This window comes from Perognathus longimembris, chromosome 6 (genome assembly GCF_023159225.1).
Source record: "Perognathus longimembris pacificus isolate PPM17 chromosome 6, ASM2315922v1, whole genome shotgun sequence".
NCBI lineage: Eukaryota > Metazoa > Chordata > Mammalia > Rodentia > Heteromyidae > Perognathus > Perognathus longimembris.
The window spans coordinates 21543515-21563674 of NC_063166.1; the positions used below are offsets into that span (position 1 = coordinate 21543515).

Sequence of the window (20160 nt, forward strand, 5' to 3'; positions counted from 1 at the left end):
CAAACTATTTTACATGAATGACACAAGTATTCTTAATAAAAAGAACATAAAATGGAACATTGTTAAAAAATAAGGTACTGTGTAGTAAATTCATTTTTCATAAATAAAAAAAATCCTGCCAAAGAAATAGTGAGAACTGTCTTCAACTTCATGACCTTCATATGCATTCTGAAGGGTCTGTTCCACTTGGTCAGGGTGGGAGAGGGGAGGCCTGGGGCAGGGAGTGACAACTTTGTGTGAATATCTATACATTCTAGGATTCAGGATAAGGAAGAGCCAAACCTACCAACAAACCCCACAAGATAATGTTCTACAAAGGTTTTAAGTGGTACACTGTGAAGTTAGAAATTACAATCTTCACAGCATGTTCCCAATTTATGTCTACTTATTATAAACATGTATAAAATAGTAAATGAGATAAAAATTGTTTTCAATATTTTTATTCCCCCATGCCACCCCATTGACTGTTTTATCCAGCTTGGGGACATGCACATCTACTTCAGAGATTTTTAAAAAGACACATAATGAACTGTTCTAGTAATGGGAGTCCATTCTGATTTGGCAGAGACTAATGACTGAAAACCTTCTCCACCTCAAGAGATCTGCTTTCAGCCTTAGGCACCTATGACATGGTCTCCCTTAGAAGACACAGCAAGAGAAGGGCAGAGATCAAGCAGCAAGCACTAGAGACAAGGTACCAATAAGAAAGTTTTATTGCAAACTGAATTGAGCATCTATATCCATTGTGCCCGCAGTGACTTTAACCTAGGCAGGCACTTGTGCTTGCCTTACTTCAGACCATTACTCAGAGCAAGTTGTTTCATCAATCACCCTCCAGCGTCACCAAGCACAAGACAGGCTGGCCCCACCATGCCATCTGTACCCACACCTGCTCCCAGCAGCAGTGGCTGCTAGGGTCTGCTGCCCAGAGATGCCCTGGTCCAGAGGGCACCGCTGTGAATTCATATTTCAAGCAGGAACTAGTCCAACAATTTGAGAAGGAAAGCTGGAAAAAGTCAAAGACAAGAAACATGACAACACATGGACAGCACCAGCCCTGGCAGGAGGGCTATTCAGCATTCTCCAATCACAGTCTGCAACTACTTCTAAGATATTAAAGTCTACTATTTCTGGTAACAGCTGCTTTTCTAAAAATCTACTTAAATAGTGTTATTGTATAAAAACATGCATTTCATTTTAAAGTATATTCACATTACACCCAAGCAACAAAAATTAGCACATCACCAAACTCTTTTGGTTTTGCTTTTGCAGTAAGGCAACTGCTCAAGGAAACATGGATAGAAACAGGAATATACTTCAGTGAACTCACATTACATCTGCCAAGCCTCTCTCAAGGTTTGAGTGTTAAATTCATTCTTCATCCATATTTTTATAAGCATGGTAAAACCATTACAATATCAAAAGTTGTTTTCTAAATAATTCTCAGTATACAAGGAGCTTATGTGAATAAACCTGAAAAGTGTGAAGTCTATGACAAGAACAATACAAAAGGAAAATGACCCAAACAAATGTAAAGACAAGTAAGAAATATATACAAAATAAATTATGTTAATCACTACTACATTAGCAATAACAAAACTGGCTATACCTTCCAGGTGCTGGTGGCTCACAGCTGTACCTAGCTACTAAGGAGGCTGAGATCTGAGGATTGGGGTTCAAAGGCTGTCTGAGCAGGAAAGTCTCTGAGAAGCTTATTTGCAATTAACTACCTCAAAGCTGAAAGTGGAGCTGTAGCTCAAGTAGTAGAGGGCTAGCCTTGACTAAAATTTGACAAATTAATAGATATCAATTCTGTTTAGTATATCACATAAAAATGGTTGGCTCGATGTGATACAGTTATCATTTATTTTAGAAAACCCATTCAAAATGTGGTTCACAACAGAAAATTTTCTTTTTGTCTTTTTTTAAGAGAAGAGTGAAAATTTAACTCAGATGTAAATGATATTTGCCACCCAATGAAAGAAACATTCCACAGTGACTACAAAATGTAAACATCTTAGATAAAATCCCAGATCTATTATATTAAGGTTAATATTTGAAACGTCTCTTTGATTAGCTTTAAAATGGAAAGGTAAGCTAACTGGTCTATGTTATATGAGTGGTAAGATATGGCTAAAATAAAGTAGATCAATCTCAATTGGCAAACTAGTTACACCTTTAAAGAGCAAATAAGTAGAATCCAGACCCTTTAGAAGACCATCATCAGGGCAAATTCCTGAGTATCTGAAAGGGTTTGACAAAGGATAACATTATCATGATCACTAATAAGTGGCAGAAGATGCTATGAAGTATAGTAAGGAGATGCACCTTGAGCTGCTTCTCACCTGTGAGAGCTGTCTCCACGTGCCAAGAGAGAACACCTCAAACTGTGCAGGTGAGATGTGTCACAATACTTTTTACTACAAACAATGATAACAGTAAGAGCCTATCCTTGCAGACAGTGTCCTTCATATTTGCAGGAAAAAGTTCCTAAGACACAGTGTTGTTAAATCAAAGAGCATGCACATTTTAAATTTATATACCACTTATAAAAAAAAATTTTCTCCAGATGGTTAAAACATCTCAAACTTCCCAGTGATATATCATAGCAAACATTTCCCCACTCTCAAGAGCACTGAACCTGTTTTCTTAATCTAGTGTATAAAAAGCAGCATCTCGTTGGGCACCGGTAGCTCATGTTAAAATCCTAGCTACTCAGGAGGCTGAGATCTGAGGATCGAAGTTGGAAGCCAGCACAGATAGGAAAGTCCATGAGACTGTTATCTCCAATTAAGAACCAGAAAAAGCTGGAAGTGGAGCTGTATTTCAAATCTTACAGAAATTTTAATCACTAGGCAGTTTGATACAGACTTCTTCTGCTGCTTGTGGTGGACAAGGCCAACACAACCCTCTGGCTCCACACCTGAGAGACCCCACTAGGATTACAGTCCTATAGCAGACAACACCCACTTGGTATTGTGGCTCAGAAGCAGACAAAGCCTGCCAGTGTTGCAGCCCTCCTGATGGCCACTACCACTGTAGCCTTCTTGGGTTCTTGTCCAAGAAATCTCTCAAATGAAGTCCAACTCTGTCTGTCTGTGTAACTCCCTTCATGGCTAAGTCTAGGGGTTTTTATACCCTGGGCAGTGCTCTGATTAGTTGCCATATTATAATTAGGTGCTTTGGAAGGCTAATATTTTTGTTGGTGGGGATCTTATACCACTCGGATTGGTTTTTGATTCCTAATTAAGTCCCTCCTGCAAATCCTTCCCCCAGGATCATGGGAAGGTTATAGAAACTAGAACAATGCCTCTTTTCCATCTGGTTTTGGTTTGCTAGGCCAAAATGCTGTCAAAGAGCCTAGAGTTTTAACTAATTTACCCCTTAGTTTATGCATAAACATTTCCCTGAAATACATACTACATTATCATTTTGGTTATTTCCCTTCTGTTAATTACATTTAGAGCTTTGTGATAATCAATTAGAATTATGTATGTAAGTAAATCATAACATCCATAAAGGTACATTGCAAAACAGTTGTTACATAAAAGGATCATTAGGTCTGATGAGGTTTAGAAACTACCAAGACAACACACCCTCCTCCCCTATTTAAGGTACTGGACTCCCCTCTCCACCACCACTAGGACCACAGACAAGACTCTTTCTGACCCTCTCTACTCCTGGTACTTTCTGTGTAAGACACAGCATCTCAGTTTCATCTATGTTCTCTAACATATAGAACTTTAAGCCAATAACAAGTCCAATGTCATGTAGGCAATGGGACGAGGGGATTAGAAACATACTGATACAGTCAGTCACCCATGATCATCCTGAGTTTTTATACTATACTCCTAATTAAGTCTGGAGGTATTGCTCAAGTAGTCAAGAGCCTGCCTAGCAAGTGTGATGCCCTGAGTGCAAACTCTAGTACCTCTATCAAAAAGCAAAAGGATGGGCTGGGGATATGGCCTAGTGGCAAGAGTGCCTGCCTTGGATACACGAGGCCCTAGGTTCGATTCCCCAGCACCACATATACAGAAAACGGCCAGAAGCGGCGCTGTGGCTCAAGTGGCAGAGTGCTAGCCTTGAGCAAGAAGAAGCCAGGGACAGTGCTCAGGCCCTGAGTTCAAGGCCCAGGACTGGCAAAAAAAAAAAAAAGCAAAAGGATTTATACTATATACCATTCACACTAAGTAGGAGTTAGTACACAAGTTAGTACATTTCAAATTGTTCTGTACGCAACTATCTAAAATGTTGATAAGAAAAGGCTTGCATCCTACAAAGAAAGTAAAAATTCTAAAAATCAACGATTTTGCTCAACGTACTATCCACAAGTTCTAAATCTCGTGATTTTTTTAAATCACTGATTTTAAATTTACTTAATCAATGATACCAAATTTTTTGTTATTAACTGAAATGATAAAAGCATCAAAACAGGGAATCAGTCCATGTTTCCAGTATAGACAACCAAAATACTATTAAAAAACATGTTGACTCGCACCATTTTCTCATTCAAAGCAAAACATGTATTTTCCTTCAGAGCCATCACAAAATATTGACAGTCATTGAAGGAAAGCATCAAATTAAACTTTTTAGTTTTGCCATAAACTTGCTTATCTGATCTTTCTTGTAATAGGAAAGAAATTTATGAGCTTAAAAGCACTATCATTGGTTGGCACACAACGTAAGCTGTTGATTTCTAAAACATATTGTTAAAGAGATGCTTGATATCCACTTCAATTTGTATTTTCTCCAAAACAGTTTCTACCATGTGATTCTATGGGTCTCTTTCTTAATTCATCTACACTGAAAAGAAAAGACGGGAACACACACAAACACTGAACCTAAGAAGTAAAACAACAATGCACAGGCATTAGATCATAGTTATGCCCAGTAGTTCATGAAAATCATTTAATAATGCATCTCTACAGGATGCATTATTAAAAGTCAGAATGTATGGGGCTGGGGATATGGCCTAGTGGCAAGAGTGCCTGCCTCGGATACACGAGGCCCTAGGTTCGATTCCCCAGCACCACATATGCAGAAAACGGCCAGGAGCGGCGCTGTGGCTCAAGTGGCAGAGTGCTAGCCTTGAGCTGGAAGAAGCCAGGGACAGTGCTCAGGCCCTGAGTCCAAGGCCTAGGACTGGCAAAAAAAAAAAAAAAAAAAAAGTCAGAATGTGCAAGTTGCTTTCCAGACTCAGTTTGATACTCTTAACCTCTCCCTAAAAGGATCCCTTCACCAGCCTAAAGCAAATCTTCATAGGGCTAAAGTTTTCGCCGGCTTTATATAATTCTCCATTTTCTTCAAGTTAAACCTAAAACATTCTATATTAGCAAAAGTGAGAATTGTTCTCAGCTTAAACTTAAACTTTCTAGAATTATACAAGATACTATTTGTTAGCATTCTTTATTCAACTTGTTTTCTAAGTTGTTGAGCACCTCTATGATAATCATTCTAAACTCTTGTACATTAGTTCTCTTTAAAGTTCTAGTTCCTAATCCAAGACTATCATTCTTGTATCATAGAGATAAACTTCAGAAACAATGAATTACATACATTTTTATGGATTCCATGTTAAATATGCTCATAATATGTTCAAGTCTCGATTTTATTTTTAGATTTGCATATGCAACACCTGAACCATGAACTTCTTTTGTACATTTTATTGTTTCAGCAGAAACCACTCTGATAAACAAAAAGAGGAAAAGCCCCAAATGTCAATGGTGTCATTCCTCAAATATTCTGAATAAAGGTAACCGGAAAGAAAGAGTCATTTTTCCACAAATACACTGAGGAACCCCCTTCCAATCCATTGATCCTAAATGACAAAAAGGTAAATGAAACACATGTCTTGCCATAAAGTTTACACCCTGTAGTAGAGACATTAAATTAGTCCCCACAAACATTCTCAATTTCGTCTTTCTTACAGGACCCCAATTCTGCTCCCAGTCTCTTCTATAAATCAAAGTTTGCACACTGATAGCGTTTCAGTAATGAGATGAAAGCACAGAGTTTTGAACTGGACTTCCTAGAAAGCTCTTTTTAAAAGAGGGATGGCCTCAGCTGGCATGCTCTTTTGTCACTTCCTCCTTTGGGGAAAGTATGTATGATGGCTGGGAAGATGCAACCATTAGACACAGTAAGAGAGGATGGTTTGACATGAAAGGAGAGAAGCCACTAACCAAAGGAGGACTTCAGCCCTCACACTCCTAGTTGGTAAACAAAGCCAACAACTTTCTACCTCTGGATCATGCATTATATCAGAAAAAATAAAACTCCAATCTTATTTAAGCCTCCACTTATTAGGCTTCCTGTGACATTTCCTGGCCTAAAGTTCAAAGTAATACAATTTAATAAGAAAGAGATACAGAAAAGTTCTCTGAAAATCCAGAGGAAGACATTAGCTCTGACAGAGGAAGGTTGTGGAGGGGATAGAGGATCAAGAGGATAAACAGGGAGAGAAAGCAAACAGTTAACTTATTCTTTTTCCCAACTACCATTGCCATTAACCAGGCTAGGTACTCAGACAGAGATAACAGATAGCTGACCCTAAGGAACTGAGAAAAGAGATACACAGAAATTACTAAAATAATTATATGGGGAGGCTACCTTGGACTGTGGTTACACATTCTTTCTAACATTCAGGAAGGGAAGGTGCCATCAGCTTTAAAGGTGTGGTAGGGTCAGGCCTCAGCTTAATATGATAAAAGCAGTTGAAGAGATAGTAAACTTTGAGGAGATTTGTGTTGACAGCTCCTTAGCTAAATGTACTAAGCAGCCATTAGCTAAAAGCACAGCAACATAATACCTATAGATTTTAATTCTCCTTCAACTGCCACCCCTATCCAATTTTCAAGTATCATGCTAAAATGACCTCTGAAGTCAACACAGTTTCATTAACATGGCCAACCGTAAGTAGGTAAGGAACTATGATTAATATTCAATACTACTGTAATATACATACTTGAAGGAAACATGGGTTTTTATTTCATTTATTTTCAGTTATTAAACAACAATATGAAGTGACTAAATTTTTTAAATTATGCTTGTCACATTTAAGAACATACAATAAAGGGAAGAAAAGGGAAAAAAAAAAACTTGAGTCTATTTTTTTCCTGTGCTGTTATATAAACACACACACCAAGAATAAGTAGAGTATCTTTCAAACCAAAACAATAGGAAATCACTCTGGGCTAAAAGAAGGAGCTCAGACTGTGTTGATTTTGTCTTTAATACTGCTCAAGCAAGTTTCTGCATGCTTTCGGGACTCTCCACCTACAGAGTTGTTAGGAGGACAGCCAACACATATATTTAATTACGTAAGTATTCAGTGCTATCGGCCAGCTGCTGCTGGTACTTAATACACTGACCTCTTTCACTCACTCTCTTGCATAAAATGGCAAAAACAAAGCAACTGTTGATGTCCCAGTAATCATGAAATATGCAAAATACTGTGCTCTAAAAAGATCTAAGATAACTACCAAACTTGTTTTGCATTTTAAAATGATTTAGTACCTTTGAAGTGCTTTTCTGTTCCTGAGTTGTAAATTAAGTTATTAATCGTTTAACTGCAAGCTTATTCCTTACCTCTAAAAAGCTAATCATGAATTCACTTTGAAAATGTATTTTCTAATTTATTTCCAATCGAATGTATCACTGGAGTAGTAGGTCACATGGTTATTTTCTGCCTCCTTTTCCAGGGCATTTTTTTTTATTTTCCATGGTTAGGAGATGAGCCCATGAAAACAAAATTAAAATCCTCTCTGCACCTTTATAATTTTCACTTTAACAATGAAGAATAAGCCAGGTGCTGTTGGCTCACGCCTGTAATCCTAGCTACTCAGGAGGCTGAGATCTAAGAATCAAGGTTTAAAGCCAGCCCAGGCAAGAAAGTCTGTGAGATTCATTCCTATTAACCACCAGAAAACAGGAAGTGGCACTGTGGCTCAAGTAATAGAGCACTAGCCTTGAGCTGGAAAGCTCAGCGCCCAGGCCCAGAGTTCAAGCCCCATGACTGACAAAAAAAAAAAAAATGAACAAAAACATTTTCATGTTTCCAGAAAGCTTGTTCATAGTACCATTATGAACTCCAACGTAGCTCAGGGGAAATCCAAAGTCCTGGAAAAACATACTAAACAGAGCACTGACATACATAAATAAATGAGACTATAACAATTCACATGTGATTGATGATAACAAGAACTGACCCATAAACAACTTATGGAAAGAAGAAGTTGGCCTTTGTCAGATTGGCTTCTGGTTCAATTCAGTGAGTCAATGCTAATTATTTACCAGGCACTGTGCGGAGGTCAATGATACCTCAGTAAAGAAGAGTGACAATCTATTGTCCTTAAGATCTGTGTCATTCCCTTCACAAGATCCTCCTCAACACTTCCATTTCCCCCCTACAGGAGCTGGCTAATTTGTTTTTCCAATTCTGTGGTGTATGTGGAGGTTTTCTGTTCATTCATCAAAACTAGAAATTCTGATACTCACATAGAAGGCAGTGTAATAATACTGATATAGTTGCATCACTTACATGAGTTATAATTTAGCATAAGATAATAAGTAATAGCCACTTGCTGATGTAATGACAGAATGATGGATGTTAAACTCTTTTCCATAAAAGAAAGGAAGAATCGGGTCTGGGAATGTGGCTTAGTGGTAGATTGCTTGCCTAGCATGCATGAAGCCCTGCGTTTGATTCCTTAGCATAACATAAACAGAAAAGGCCAGAAGTGGCGCTGTGGCTCAAGTGGTAGAGTGCTAGCCTCAAGCAAAAAGAAGCCAGGGACAGAGCTCAGGCCTGGAGTTCAAGCACTAAGACTGGCAAAAAAAAAAAAAAAAAGGAAGAATCAGTTACACAAGTTCTAAGTAATTACAATTGTATGCCAGAGGCAAGACCAAACACTGTCAAGTTTTTAATCCACTTTTCCCACCCTCTGACTCAGATTAGATACTCCAATTAGTCCAGTGGGTCATAATCCTAGAGCAGGCTTTTTTCATTTGAGGGGAGAGAAAGTTCCTGGCAGTGTGACCAGATGACTACTTCAAGAGGGCACAATTATTCTCTGCCCTTTCACACCTTTCCTTAGGTAAGAAACTATACCTTTAGTGACAAATACTAGTTTTTTACCTCACCTGAAGAAGCCTTCCTAGCTTATAGACAAAAACATAAAAAGCAAGGCATTATTACAAATGTCTTAAAACATGTAAAAATTAGAATGTACTTTCCTATTTTGCAAACAGACAGCCTGTCTCTGACAAGAGACTCATAAGCGGGCTGGGGATATGGCCTAGTGGCAAGAGTGCTTGCCTTGTATACATGAGGCCCTGGGTTCGATTCCCCAGCACCACATATACAGAAAACGGCCAGAAGTGGCGCTGTGGCTCAAGTGGCAGAGGGCTAGCCTTGAGCAAAAAGAAGCCAGGGACAGTGCTCAGGCCCTGAGTTCAAGGCCCAGGACTGGCCAAAAAAAAAAAAGAGAGAGAGACTCATAAGCAACCTTGAGGATGATTCTTCCATAGTCAGTAAGCAACCTCAGACTGTTGATGTACCTGCTTATGAAAAGGAAAGCTGCCACAGCATAGATCCTCCATAAGAAAGGATTTTCCTGGGGTCCCCCTCCTGACTTCAAACCTACAATCTAGCAAGTAGACAAATGTGTAAATGAATAAAACGTAATGTGTGATAAATAAATGTTTGTATGGAATCAAGAGGGAGCTCAGAACAGAGAGTGATCACCTCCATGGACTTCGGAGGCAAGGGTGAGGGTTAAAGAGGAAATGACCACACAGGTGACATTATTTGGACAGGTAAGATTAATATGGGGTAAGGGAGGGTGGGTCCAAGTACAGAAGCAGTATATACATCTGGGGAAAGAAGAGAGGACACTGGGCAGTGAGATCATATGTAAATCACATGTGCTTGAATTTTTTTTTTTTTTTTTTTGCCAGTCCAGGGGCATGGACTTGGGGCCTGAGCAGCTTCTTTTTGTTCAAGGCACTTTTTGCTCAAAGCACTCTACCTCTTGAGCCACCGCATGCTAGGCAAGCACTCTATCACTAAGCCACATTCCCACTCCCTGAAAAATGTTATAGTTGGGGAAAGGAAATAAAACTTTGGGGAAGAGTACCAAAAAATGAGAGAAAGAGAAAGAGAGAGAGAGACAGAGAGAGGGATGCAAGGAATAAATATGAAACAACAAACTTTGCTATAATAAGAAACAGTATCTATCTTGTAGCTGAAAACAGAAAAAAAAAAAAAACAGGAGTAGGGCTAGAGAGGAAAATGTGTAGTAGGATAGGAAAGCTAAGAACAAGCTAAAAACTCACTATATTATTGAGTAGATCATAACAAAGATGACAACTGAACAGTAGCACAGGGATGGGGAGAACAGGTTAATTTCAAAAGGCATACTGAGTTAATCACTGTTAGGTAAGACATGGGAATACACTTGCTGAAGGTACCTAAAAGAACATAAGCAGCAAGACACAAATAACCCTGGGCATGAGGAAAGGGGAAGGGGGACCACCACTGGTGGGTTTAAGGGAAAAGGGGAAGGGAAACAAGCAACCAAAGAAGATAGGAAGTTCTAGTAAAAACACTCAGTGGGGCCAGGTGCCAGTGGCTCATACCTGTAATCCTACTCAGGAGGCTAAGATCTGAAGATCACAGTTCTAAGTGAGCCTGGGAAGGAAAGTCCATGCAACTCTTATCTCCAAGCACTTCTCTACTGTTAATAAGTCAGGTTTTTAAGGTAATTTATTTTATATATTCTGGTTGAAATAATACTTTTGTATCTCTCCTCGACCTCAATTTGTGAAGAAGCATTCAAAGATAAATCTACATAAAATAGAAAATATTTACACAACAGGTATGAGAAGCCAACAATTCATTTTTGCTCAACAGAGTATCTCAGAAGGAGCTTTACTGTATAAAGCAGGTAATCTCTGTCCCAAACACATTGTTTTGTACCCACTTCTTCCTTTACTTTCAATTTGTCTTACAAGTAATTTTCCTTGGGTATCTAAGCCATTTCTTCAGCATTACTTTATTTCTGCAGGCCTAAGCAGCTCAAAGGCTCATAGAATGACTCTTGGCTACCCACTATCAGGATGGTTAAACCACAGTGCCCCATTTGGGTTAATAACGTACAAGGTCACACAGAGGTTGTCAGTCCATGATCAAAGCGAGCTGGCTATTCTTCCTGTCATTTATATAGAACACACAAGATGTGTTTATTTTTACCAGCCTCTGACTGACCTCCTTTAGGTGGCATGGAAAAGATCCCATATTTCTATAAAGCACTAGTCAAAGGATTTTTTTTTTATTTGATACTCTCATTAGGAGCAAATTTTTATTTTTTTAATGCTTTTGATCTTTTTCATTTACTTAAAAACCCCACAAGTTAAAGGCCATATTGTCTAACTCAAATTGGTATAATGGATAAAATAAGGTCAGGGCCACTGACAGATGCCTAAAAGGAAATAGTGTGCATACAATAGCTGCCATCAGAACACACGGGCTTGTTAGTGCATTTTTCTAAATTAGTACAGGCAATAACATTTAAGATATCAAAGCTCAACAGTCAGTCCAGTCCAACATTCTTGTTAGTTCTATTTTTACAACCTAAAAGTTCTACTCTTTTATCAATCTAAAAAGTATACTAAAAAAAAAAAATCTTAGGAAAAAAAAAATTTTTTTTTTTTTTTTTTGGCCAGTCCTGGGCCTTGGGCTCCGGGCCTGAGCACTGTCCCTGGCTTCTTCCCGCTCAAGGCTAGCACTCCGCCACTTGAGCCACAGCGCCGCTTCTGGCCGTTTTCTGTATATGTGGTGCTGGGGAATCGAACCTAGGGCCTCGTGTATCCGAGGCAGGCACTCTTGCCACTAGGCTATATCCCCAGCCCAGGAAAAAAAATTTTAATGACAAAAAAATTCAGTCCATGGCTGTCTTATCACAAATAGATAGGAATTATTTCCTTCTCTTATTCAATGGAAGTCTCACAATCATGGAAAGACAGAAATCCCTCAGAATTCTTCTTTGGTGACTGAGAGATCAACTGAAGTGACAAGCAACTATCCAATACTAAGAATATACTGGAATGGTGAAAGTGATGATCAGGAATGATAAAAATTGAGACTGAGGACAGGACTGGGGTGTAGATCAATGGTACAGCACCTGACCTACAAGTTCAAGGGCCTGGTTTCAATCCTCAACACCAAAAGAAAAAGAGTCGCAAAGTGAAGGCATTATCATGGATCCAATCTCCGCCTCAGGAAAAGACACATCCCAACTTCCTATTTTTAATCTTTGGGGGCAAGAGAAAGCACACTATTGTACTCTCCTTGAATTTAAACTTTACCTCATTCTCATGAAAAAACTAACTGAATAAAAAATACACACTGCATGAAAGAGGAGACTGAAGGGAGAGCTCCCATTAGAAGGATTTAATGTACAATAATGCGCAGGAAGTACTCTGCTTGATTTTCTTTTGTCAGAAGATGGCAACAACAAGTGGAAAGGCATCTAAATAAACAAGACAAAAGCCTAGCAGTAGAATCAGCAGCAGTGCCCAACAACTGATGAATAGATAAAGAAGACATGGCACATGTATGCCACAAGATACTACACAGCTATGAGGAAAAGGGAAATCATGTTATTTTCAGGAATATTAGTGGAACTGGAGAAAGTTATGTTAAAAAAGATAAGCCAAGATCAAAACCAAAATGTCATTTTTGTGCACGTGTAAAAGTTAGACTTAAAGACATCTACCTATAGATATATACCTACATACATAAATGTATTTTTATATACATAGGACAGGATTCTGACTATGGGACTATATAGAAAGATGAGGGGAAGAAGAGAGAAAAAAAAGGTAAAGGATAATTTTAAACATATTTCAACTATAAATGAGGACAGCATGGGCTGGGAATATGGCCTAGTGGCAAGAGTGCTTGCCTCCTACACATGAAGCTCTAGGTTTGATTCCCCAGCACCACATATATGGAAAACGGCCAGAAGGGGCGCTGTGGCTCAGGTCGCAGAGTGCTAGCCTTGAGAGGGAAGAAGCTAGGGATGGTGCTCAGGCCCTGAGTCCAAGGCCCAGGGCTGGCAATCAATCAATCAATCAATCAATAAATAAATAAATAAATAAATGAGGGCAGCATAATAAATCTCAAGGAGGAAGTGGCACTGTGACTCAAGTGGTAGAGCACTAGACTTGAGCTGAAAAGCTCAGGGACACTGCCCAGGCCCAGAGTTCAAGCCCCATGACAGACAAAAGAAAAAGAAAAAGAAAGAAAGAAAGAAAGAGAGAGAGAAAGAAAGAAAGAAAGAAAGAAAGAAAGAAAGAAAGAAAGAAAGAAAGAAAGAAAGAAAGAAAGAAAGAAAAGAAATCTCAAGTAAAGCTGTTGATCAATAGGAGATCTGAGGTCAAGGAAGAAAAGGGAGTAGAGAGAGTTATTTTGAGCAAAATACAATGTGTACACATCTGAAGTATTTCATATATAGTATATGTTTATATTGTATATATATATCTGAAATACATATAGCAAAACCCTGTGGTGTAATTAATACACACTAACAAAAAAACGAGGAATGACAGGAAAGTAAAACAAGCTTGAATGGAAAAAAGGTACCAGAGGGAAGAGAAGAGCACTAACAAAACGAGTGAACAAGGAAGTAGCTGAACAAAGTGTTTTACACTCATGTACAAAACGGAATAATGAAAACTACTGAAATAGCTATAAGAAACAGTACGATGAGGGACAGTGTTAGAGGGGGTGAAATTATGACACTGCAGAAAATGGCTACCTAGTCAGAAAATGTGAAACTGGGCCACTCCTTGTACCATACCTTCCTCTCCTCAAAAAACTCAATTTTATATGGATTAGAGAGCTAAGTATATGAGGGGAAACTTTTTACACATACACAGAAAAAAAGATGATTGCTAAATTTCACATCAGAACTTCCATTCATCAAAAGATGTCATTATAATACATGCTAATGGAAAAGACAAAAAAAAATAAAACAGGAGATAAAAGATTCCACAAAAGAAAGTAAAATGATGAGCCATAATTGGGAGAAGGTACTCACATGTGTATAACAGCTAAGGTGTAGTATAGAGAATTCACATAGCATAATATTATAATAAGTATTTTTAATTGAACAATAAAATGGACAAAAGACCTAGAAAGCCATTTCACCAAAAATAATTTTTAAGCCAAATAGCCAGTGATGTTCAAACTCATTATTCCATCAGGATAACATCAACTCAAACTACAGTAAGACCCTCTTCACCAACAGACCTTTAAAACCTTAGAATCCTGACTGTATCTCACATAGAAAGAACAGAGCACAGCAAACTACACATTCACTGCAGGTGAAAATGAACACAGGCACAGCCATCTGTGAGAAGACTGTCCTCACTCACTGACACTTAAATATGCACATACTCGTGACCAATACATATCCTCAAATTGTGCATAGAATATTCTTAGCAACAGTGTTCATGACATAAAATGCATAAAAGTGAAGCACAAGGAAAAACTAAAACTCTACCAATACAAAAAAATCAATAAACTACAGCAAATTCACTCCTTGAATTGCTATAAACATCCAGTTGTTTTATATTCAACAAAATGGACAAACCTAAAAGTATAATGTTGGGGAAAAGAAAAACACACCAGTCCAAGTCCAATAAAGGAAGTCCAAAATAGCGCTAAACAACATATGGGTTGGAAAAACACTTACTAGATGGTGAATTTATTAATGAAGGGAAGGAATGACTCATAAAGGATAAAAATGTGTATTTCTTATTTATATTAAACTGTATATAATGTGCAATATAGAAGGGGAAGAAAGTGGGACTGGGGATATGGCCTAGTGGCGAGAGAGCTTGCCTCGTATACATGAGGCCCTGGGTTCGATTCCCCAGCACCACATATACAGAAAACGGCCAGAAGTGGCGCTGTGGCTCAAGTAGCAGAGTGCTAGCCTTGAGCAAAAAGGAAGCCAGGGACAGTGCTCAGGCCCTGAGTCCAAGGCCCAGGACTGGCCAAAAAAAAAAAAAAAGAAGGGGAAGAAAGAAGTTAAGACAAGAATCTTAAGAGATCTGACTGAGAAGGCAAGAGAAAAAAAAACACAACAAAGTATGTGGAACAGATTGGATCTGGGTCTAAAAACCAATGAAAAGGTACCAATGGGGTTATAGAGTTTGGACATACGGAATGCGTGAATAGTTTATAGAATGAGTTATCTAAGAGAATGGGTGAGAAGAGAGGATGACTAATTCCACTTCCCTCTGACGGGACAAAGCAAGAGACAAGGACATAAATGCCAATCATAAATCATATGCCAATCATAAATGTCTACCTCCTAGGCCAGGCATCCCAGACCCAGTGGGAGCAGATGGAACAGTTAGAGTGAGAAGAGGGGAATGTTGTACCAGGTAAACTCACACTATGCCCTGGAATCACTTAGAACAGCACAGTGTTAATACCTGACAATTCAGATCAGCTACTGGCTAACTTCATAAACATGCAAATCACAGTACAAAAGTCCTCAGTAAAGCCTCATTTTTCAACAGAGAAAGTCAAAATAGCACCTCAGAAATCAAAGTTAGGGGCTGGGAATATGGCCTAGTGGCAAGAGTGCTTGCATGGAGCCCTGGGTTCAATTCCTCAGCACCACATATATAGAAAAGGCCAGAAGTGGCGCTGTGGCTCAAGTGGCAGAGTGCTAGCCTTGAGTAAAACGAAGCCAGGGCCAGTACTCGGGCCCTGAGTTCAAGCCCCAAGAACAGCAAAAGAATTAAAATGAAGTAAAATAAAATCACTAGAAATCAAAGTTACACTTATTAAATATCAACTGTTTATATTGATATTATGAATGCTATTCTGTTGATATGAATTCATACCTTGATTAATGAAAAATGAGAGAATAAAAATCTTTCACTTACTTGATTGAGTTTCTAAAATGGTCTTCAGCTGGGTTTTTCACAGTGCAACTATTCAGGAGCCATAAATCTGCATCTGATGGATTTTCTAACAAAAAAATGCAAAAAAAAAAATGTTAAAACACCACATTTAATTAAATCAAAATCACCCAAGTGCTTGTCCAGATGCATAGGTTGCTGAGTATGAGGAAAAATCAGTTAGAGACAAGTAGATATCAATTGTATGATAGTAGGCAATTGTAATACCATGGAAAGAAATCCTCTAAGAACAAATATAATAATATATGTTCTGTGATATCTTTTTTTACTTAAAGTATATGAATATTGTCTAATAAGTTCCCAAAACTTAGTTAAAACTAACCCAACATTACCTTTGAATATAAAATGCATTACGCTTTTTGGGACTGTGTTAATATTTTCAAACACTAGTATCAGCATATGCTGAATAGTCTTCTAAATATGATGAATATTATTCTTACTAAAAATGCAGCCTGTCTACCTTGATTTACCTCAAAGCGACCCTTTTACTGCAATCATCAATTTGATTAAATATTGCTACATCACTGGCAATGCAAGAAAGAATCTCAATACATGTTATTAAAATGAATTTACAAATGCACAAAGTGCGAAGGTTATTCTGCTTTCCTTACTAAGGAAATAACACTGATTCTACGTGGTTCAGACCTCATCAGCACACTTACAGCTCGAAGATGACATTAACACTGTGAAATCTGCATCAGTGCGAGAGAGAAAGGAACATTACACTGATGTTCACAACAATCCCAGAACACTAACATGGAGGAATGGCAGGAGGATGTATTCAGAAAAGCATACCTCAGCATGCATCTCACTACCACTAGTAGATGACTTGGCTGAAGTATATAACTAAGCAAAGAGACATTTTGCTCTATGTAAAGGTAACATCTAGGGGCATTCATGAGACTGTGGTGCCTGCACTCCCAGAAGTGAGGTGAAGATTCAGTTGTCCTCCAACATAATACTCATGGATACCTTTTATGTTCCTTCTCCCACTTTTAATCCTGTAAACAGACCTAAACACTTCACTTATATCCACCTCTGCTGTTTGAATTTTAAAACCATTACTTTCTTTTGTTGTTCTTTAAGTTTTTTGTTTTCTTTCCCAGACGGCCCAGAGTCATGGGCTTTCTTTATTTTAAGGTGAGAATGTAACCTGTGTCCTGGTACAATCCATCATGAACAGTGACCATGAACCTTCTAAAAACTTCTCTCCCAGAGGAAAGCTGTGCTCACTAACCAAAAAATGATGGTCAGCAACAAGCCACCCACTTTGAGCATGAGGAGAGAGACACAAAGGATGTTTGCATTGAAACTTCTTTACTTTCTAAATTGCTTCCTTACATACACCAGAAATTGAGTGAGGGAGGGAGGGAAGATGGCGCCGCCACAGTAGGGAGGCACCCCGACTCGCTCCAACTAAATACCGAGCTGGGAACTCCAGCACCCAACACCCCATCAAGAACCCAGCAAAACCAGCAGCCAGAAGCAGTGGAGAAACTCAGGAAAACAAAAAGGAGCAAAAACTAAGAGCCGAAAACCTATACTGAGCAGGAGAATCTACGGGGCACACTCCCCCCACCAGCCGACCTTGGCCTGAACAGGGCCAGGCTGGGAAAGGGGACCCGGTGATCGGCAGAGCGACTGCTGAAAACTCACACCAGGAGCGCAGAGTCCAGACAGCGGGACTCCACGGAAACCAGGGAGAGCGCGGACCAAGACACAGGGCAACAGCGGCGACTGGAAGTTTGGGTCCACACCGGGAACGATCGTAAGCGGCTGGGGAACCCAGCGGTGCAGAAGGGGAGAGCCAGGGACACCACCACGACCTTTCGCCACACCTGAAGGACCAACGGCAGTGCGTGACACACACACAATCCAGGACCAGTTGGCGCATTTCGCACAAGTGGATGGGCCGCACCCCAACAACACTGGCCCCAGAGCGGTCCACACAGGAGGGCAAACCACCTGAGAGGTGAGCTCCTCTGACCAAGATACAGAGTGGAAAAAAGAACAAAAGAAGAGATAAGCCTCCACACCACGCTGAATTAGCGACCAACAAACCCCCACCAGGGGCACACTAGGGTCAGCACAGCACAGCGGCAGGACACTGTTCCGCAGAGAAAGACACAGAACCTACCAGCCCCCAAGTGCAGGGAGAGTGACCACCTCAGCAACAACCAAGAAGGTCACGCTCACCCATTGGAAAGCAAGGTCCAACAGCCAAACCCAAACCCAGAGATAGGACACCAGGGCACAAGGCTCCCACTGACGGACCAGCAGAAATCAGCACAAAACCAAACCAGGGAAGCTACCCACAGATCTCCAGATGTGCAAATCACAAAGAAATACAACGCAGTTCATCAAAGGGCAAGCCAACTCGCCAGCTCCAAAAAGCAGCACAACTGAAGAGGAGATGGAGAATAAAAAAGCAAATGAAGCCATGTTAACAGAAATGATGAAAAGCGTCAGAAACGAAATAAGAAAACAATTCCAGGATTTTAGAGTGGAAGTCTTGAAGGACATCCAGGAAGCCAAGAAAGAAAAGGAAGCAAAAATGGATACAAGGCAAACCTCCGTTAAAGAACACCTTAACATCCTGAGAAGTGAAATGCATGAAAAAATAGATTGAAAATACAACTCTTTAAAGGAAGAAATTTCCACGATCAGAGCTGATCTGACAACCATAAACAGCTCTCCGGGCTGGGAATATAGCCTAGTGGCAAGAGTGTTTGCCTCATACACATGAAGCTCTGGGTTCGATTCCCCAGCACCACATATATGGAAACCGGCCAGAAGGGGCGCTGTGGCTCAGGTGGCAGAGTGCTAGCCTTGAGCGGGAAGAAGCCAGGGAAGGTGTTCAGGCCCTATGCCCCAGGCCCAGGACTGGCCAAAAATAAATAAATAAATAAATAAAATAAAAACCTTTAGTGAGGAGCTAATACCAATACTCCTCAAACTCTTCCACGAAATAGAAACACAGGGAGAAATCCCAAACTCATTCTATGAAGCTAATATCATACTCATTCCCAAACTAGGCAAAGACCCAACAAAAAAAAAGAGAACTACAGACCAATATCACTAATGAACACTAATGAACACAGACACAAAGCTCCTCAATAAAATATTAGCTAACAGGATCCAGAAACTGATCAAGAAAATTATACATCATGACCAAGTAGACTTCATCCCACAGTCACAAGGATGGTTCAACATCCGTAAATCAATCAACGTAATTCAACACATAAACAGAACTAAAATCAAGAATCACATTGTTATCTCAGTCGATGCCCAAAAAGCCTTTGACAAAATACAACATCCATACTTATTAAAAGCTCTGGAGAGGGGCTGGGGATATAGCCTAGTGGCAAGAGTGCCTGCCTCGGATACACGAGGCCCTAGGTTCGATTCCCCAGCACCACATATACAGAAAACGGCCAGAAGCGGCACTGTGGCTCAAGTGGCAGAGTGCTAGCCTTGAGCGGGAAGAAGCCAGGGACAGTGCTCAGGCCCTGAGTCCAAGGCCCAGGACTGGCCAAAAAAAAAAAAAAAAAGCTCTGGAGAGAACAGGAATAGATGGAACATTCCTCAAAACAATAAAAGCCATATACAACAGACCAACTGCTAACATCATATTAAATGGAGAGAAACTTAAATCATTCCCCCTAAACTCAGGAACAAGACAAGGATGCCCACTCTCCTCACTTTTCAACATAGTGCTGGAATCCCTAGCCGTAGCAATAAGGCAAGAGGAGGACATCAAAGGGATCCACATGGGCAAGAAAGAAATCAAGTATCCCTATTTGCAAACAACATGATCTTATATCTGAAGGACCCAAAAAACTCAGTCCCCAAACTCCTACACCTAATATACCATTTTGGCAAAGTAGCAGGATACAAAATCAATCCACAAAACTCAGCAGCTTTTCTGTACACCAGCAATATAGAAACAGAAAAGGAAATTATGGAAACAATACCATTTACAGTAGCCAAAAAAAGAATAAAGTACCTAGGGATCAACTTAACCAAGGACGTGACGGACCTATTTAATGAAAACTATAAAAATCTAATAAGGGAAATCAAAGAGGACACAAGGAGATGGAAAGACCTCCCATGCTCATGGGTAGGCAGAATCAATATAGTGAAAATGGCCATATT

General features: G+C 39.6%; 1 protein-coding gene across 3 annotated transcripts in view; it reads right to left on the reverse strand.

Annotated features, from left to right (window-relative positions):
- Cdkal1 (CDK5 regulatory subunit associated protein 1 like 1) overlaps positions 1 to 20160 on the reverse strand; it is a 533240-nt gene that overhangs the window by 437438 nt on the left and 75642 nt on the right. For all 3 annotated transcript variants that reach the window (XM_048348394.1, XM_048348392.1, XM_048348393.1), the window contains exon 5: positions 15970 to 16054. In XM_048348394.1, coding sequence (XP_048204351.1) covers positions 15970 to 16054 — 85 coding nt within the window. The remainder of the gene's footprint in view (positions 1 to 15969; positions 16055 to 20160) is intronic.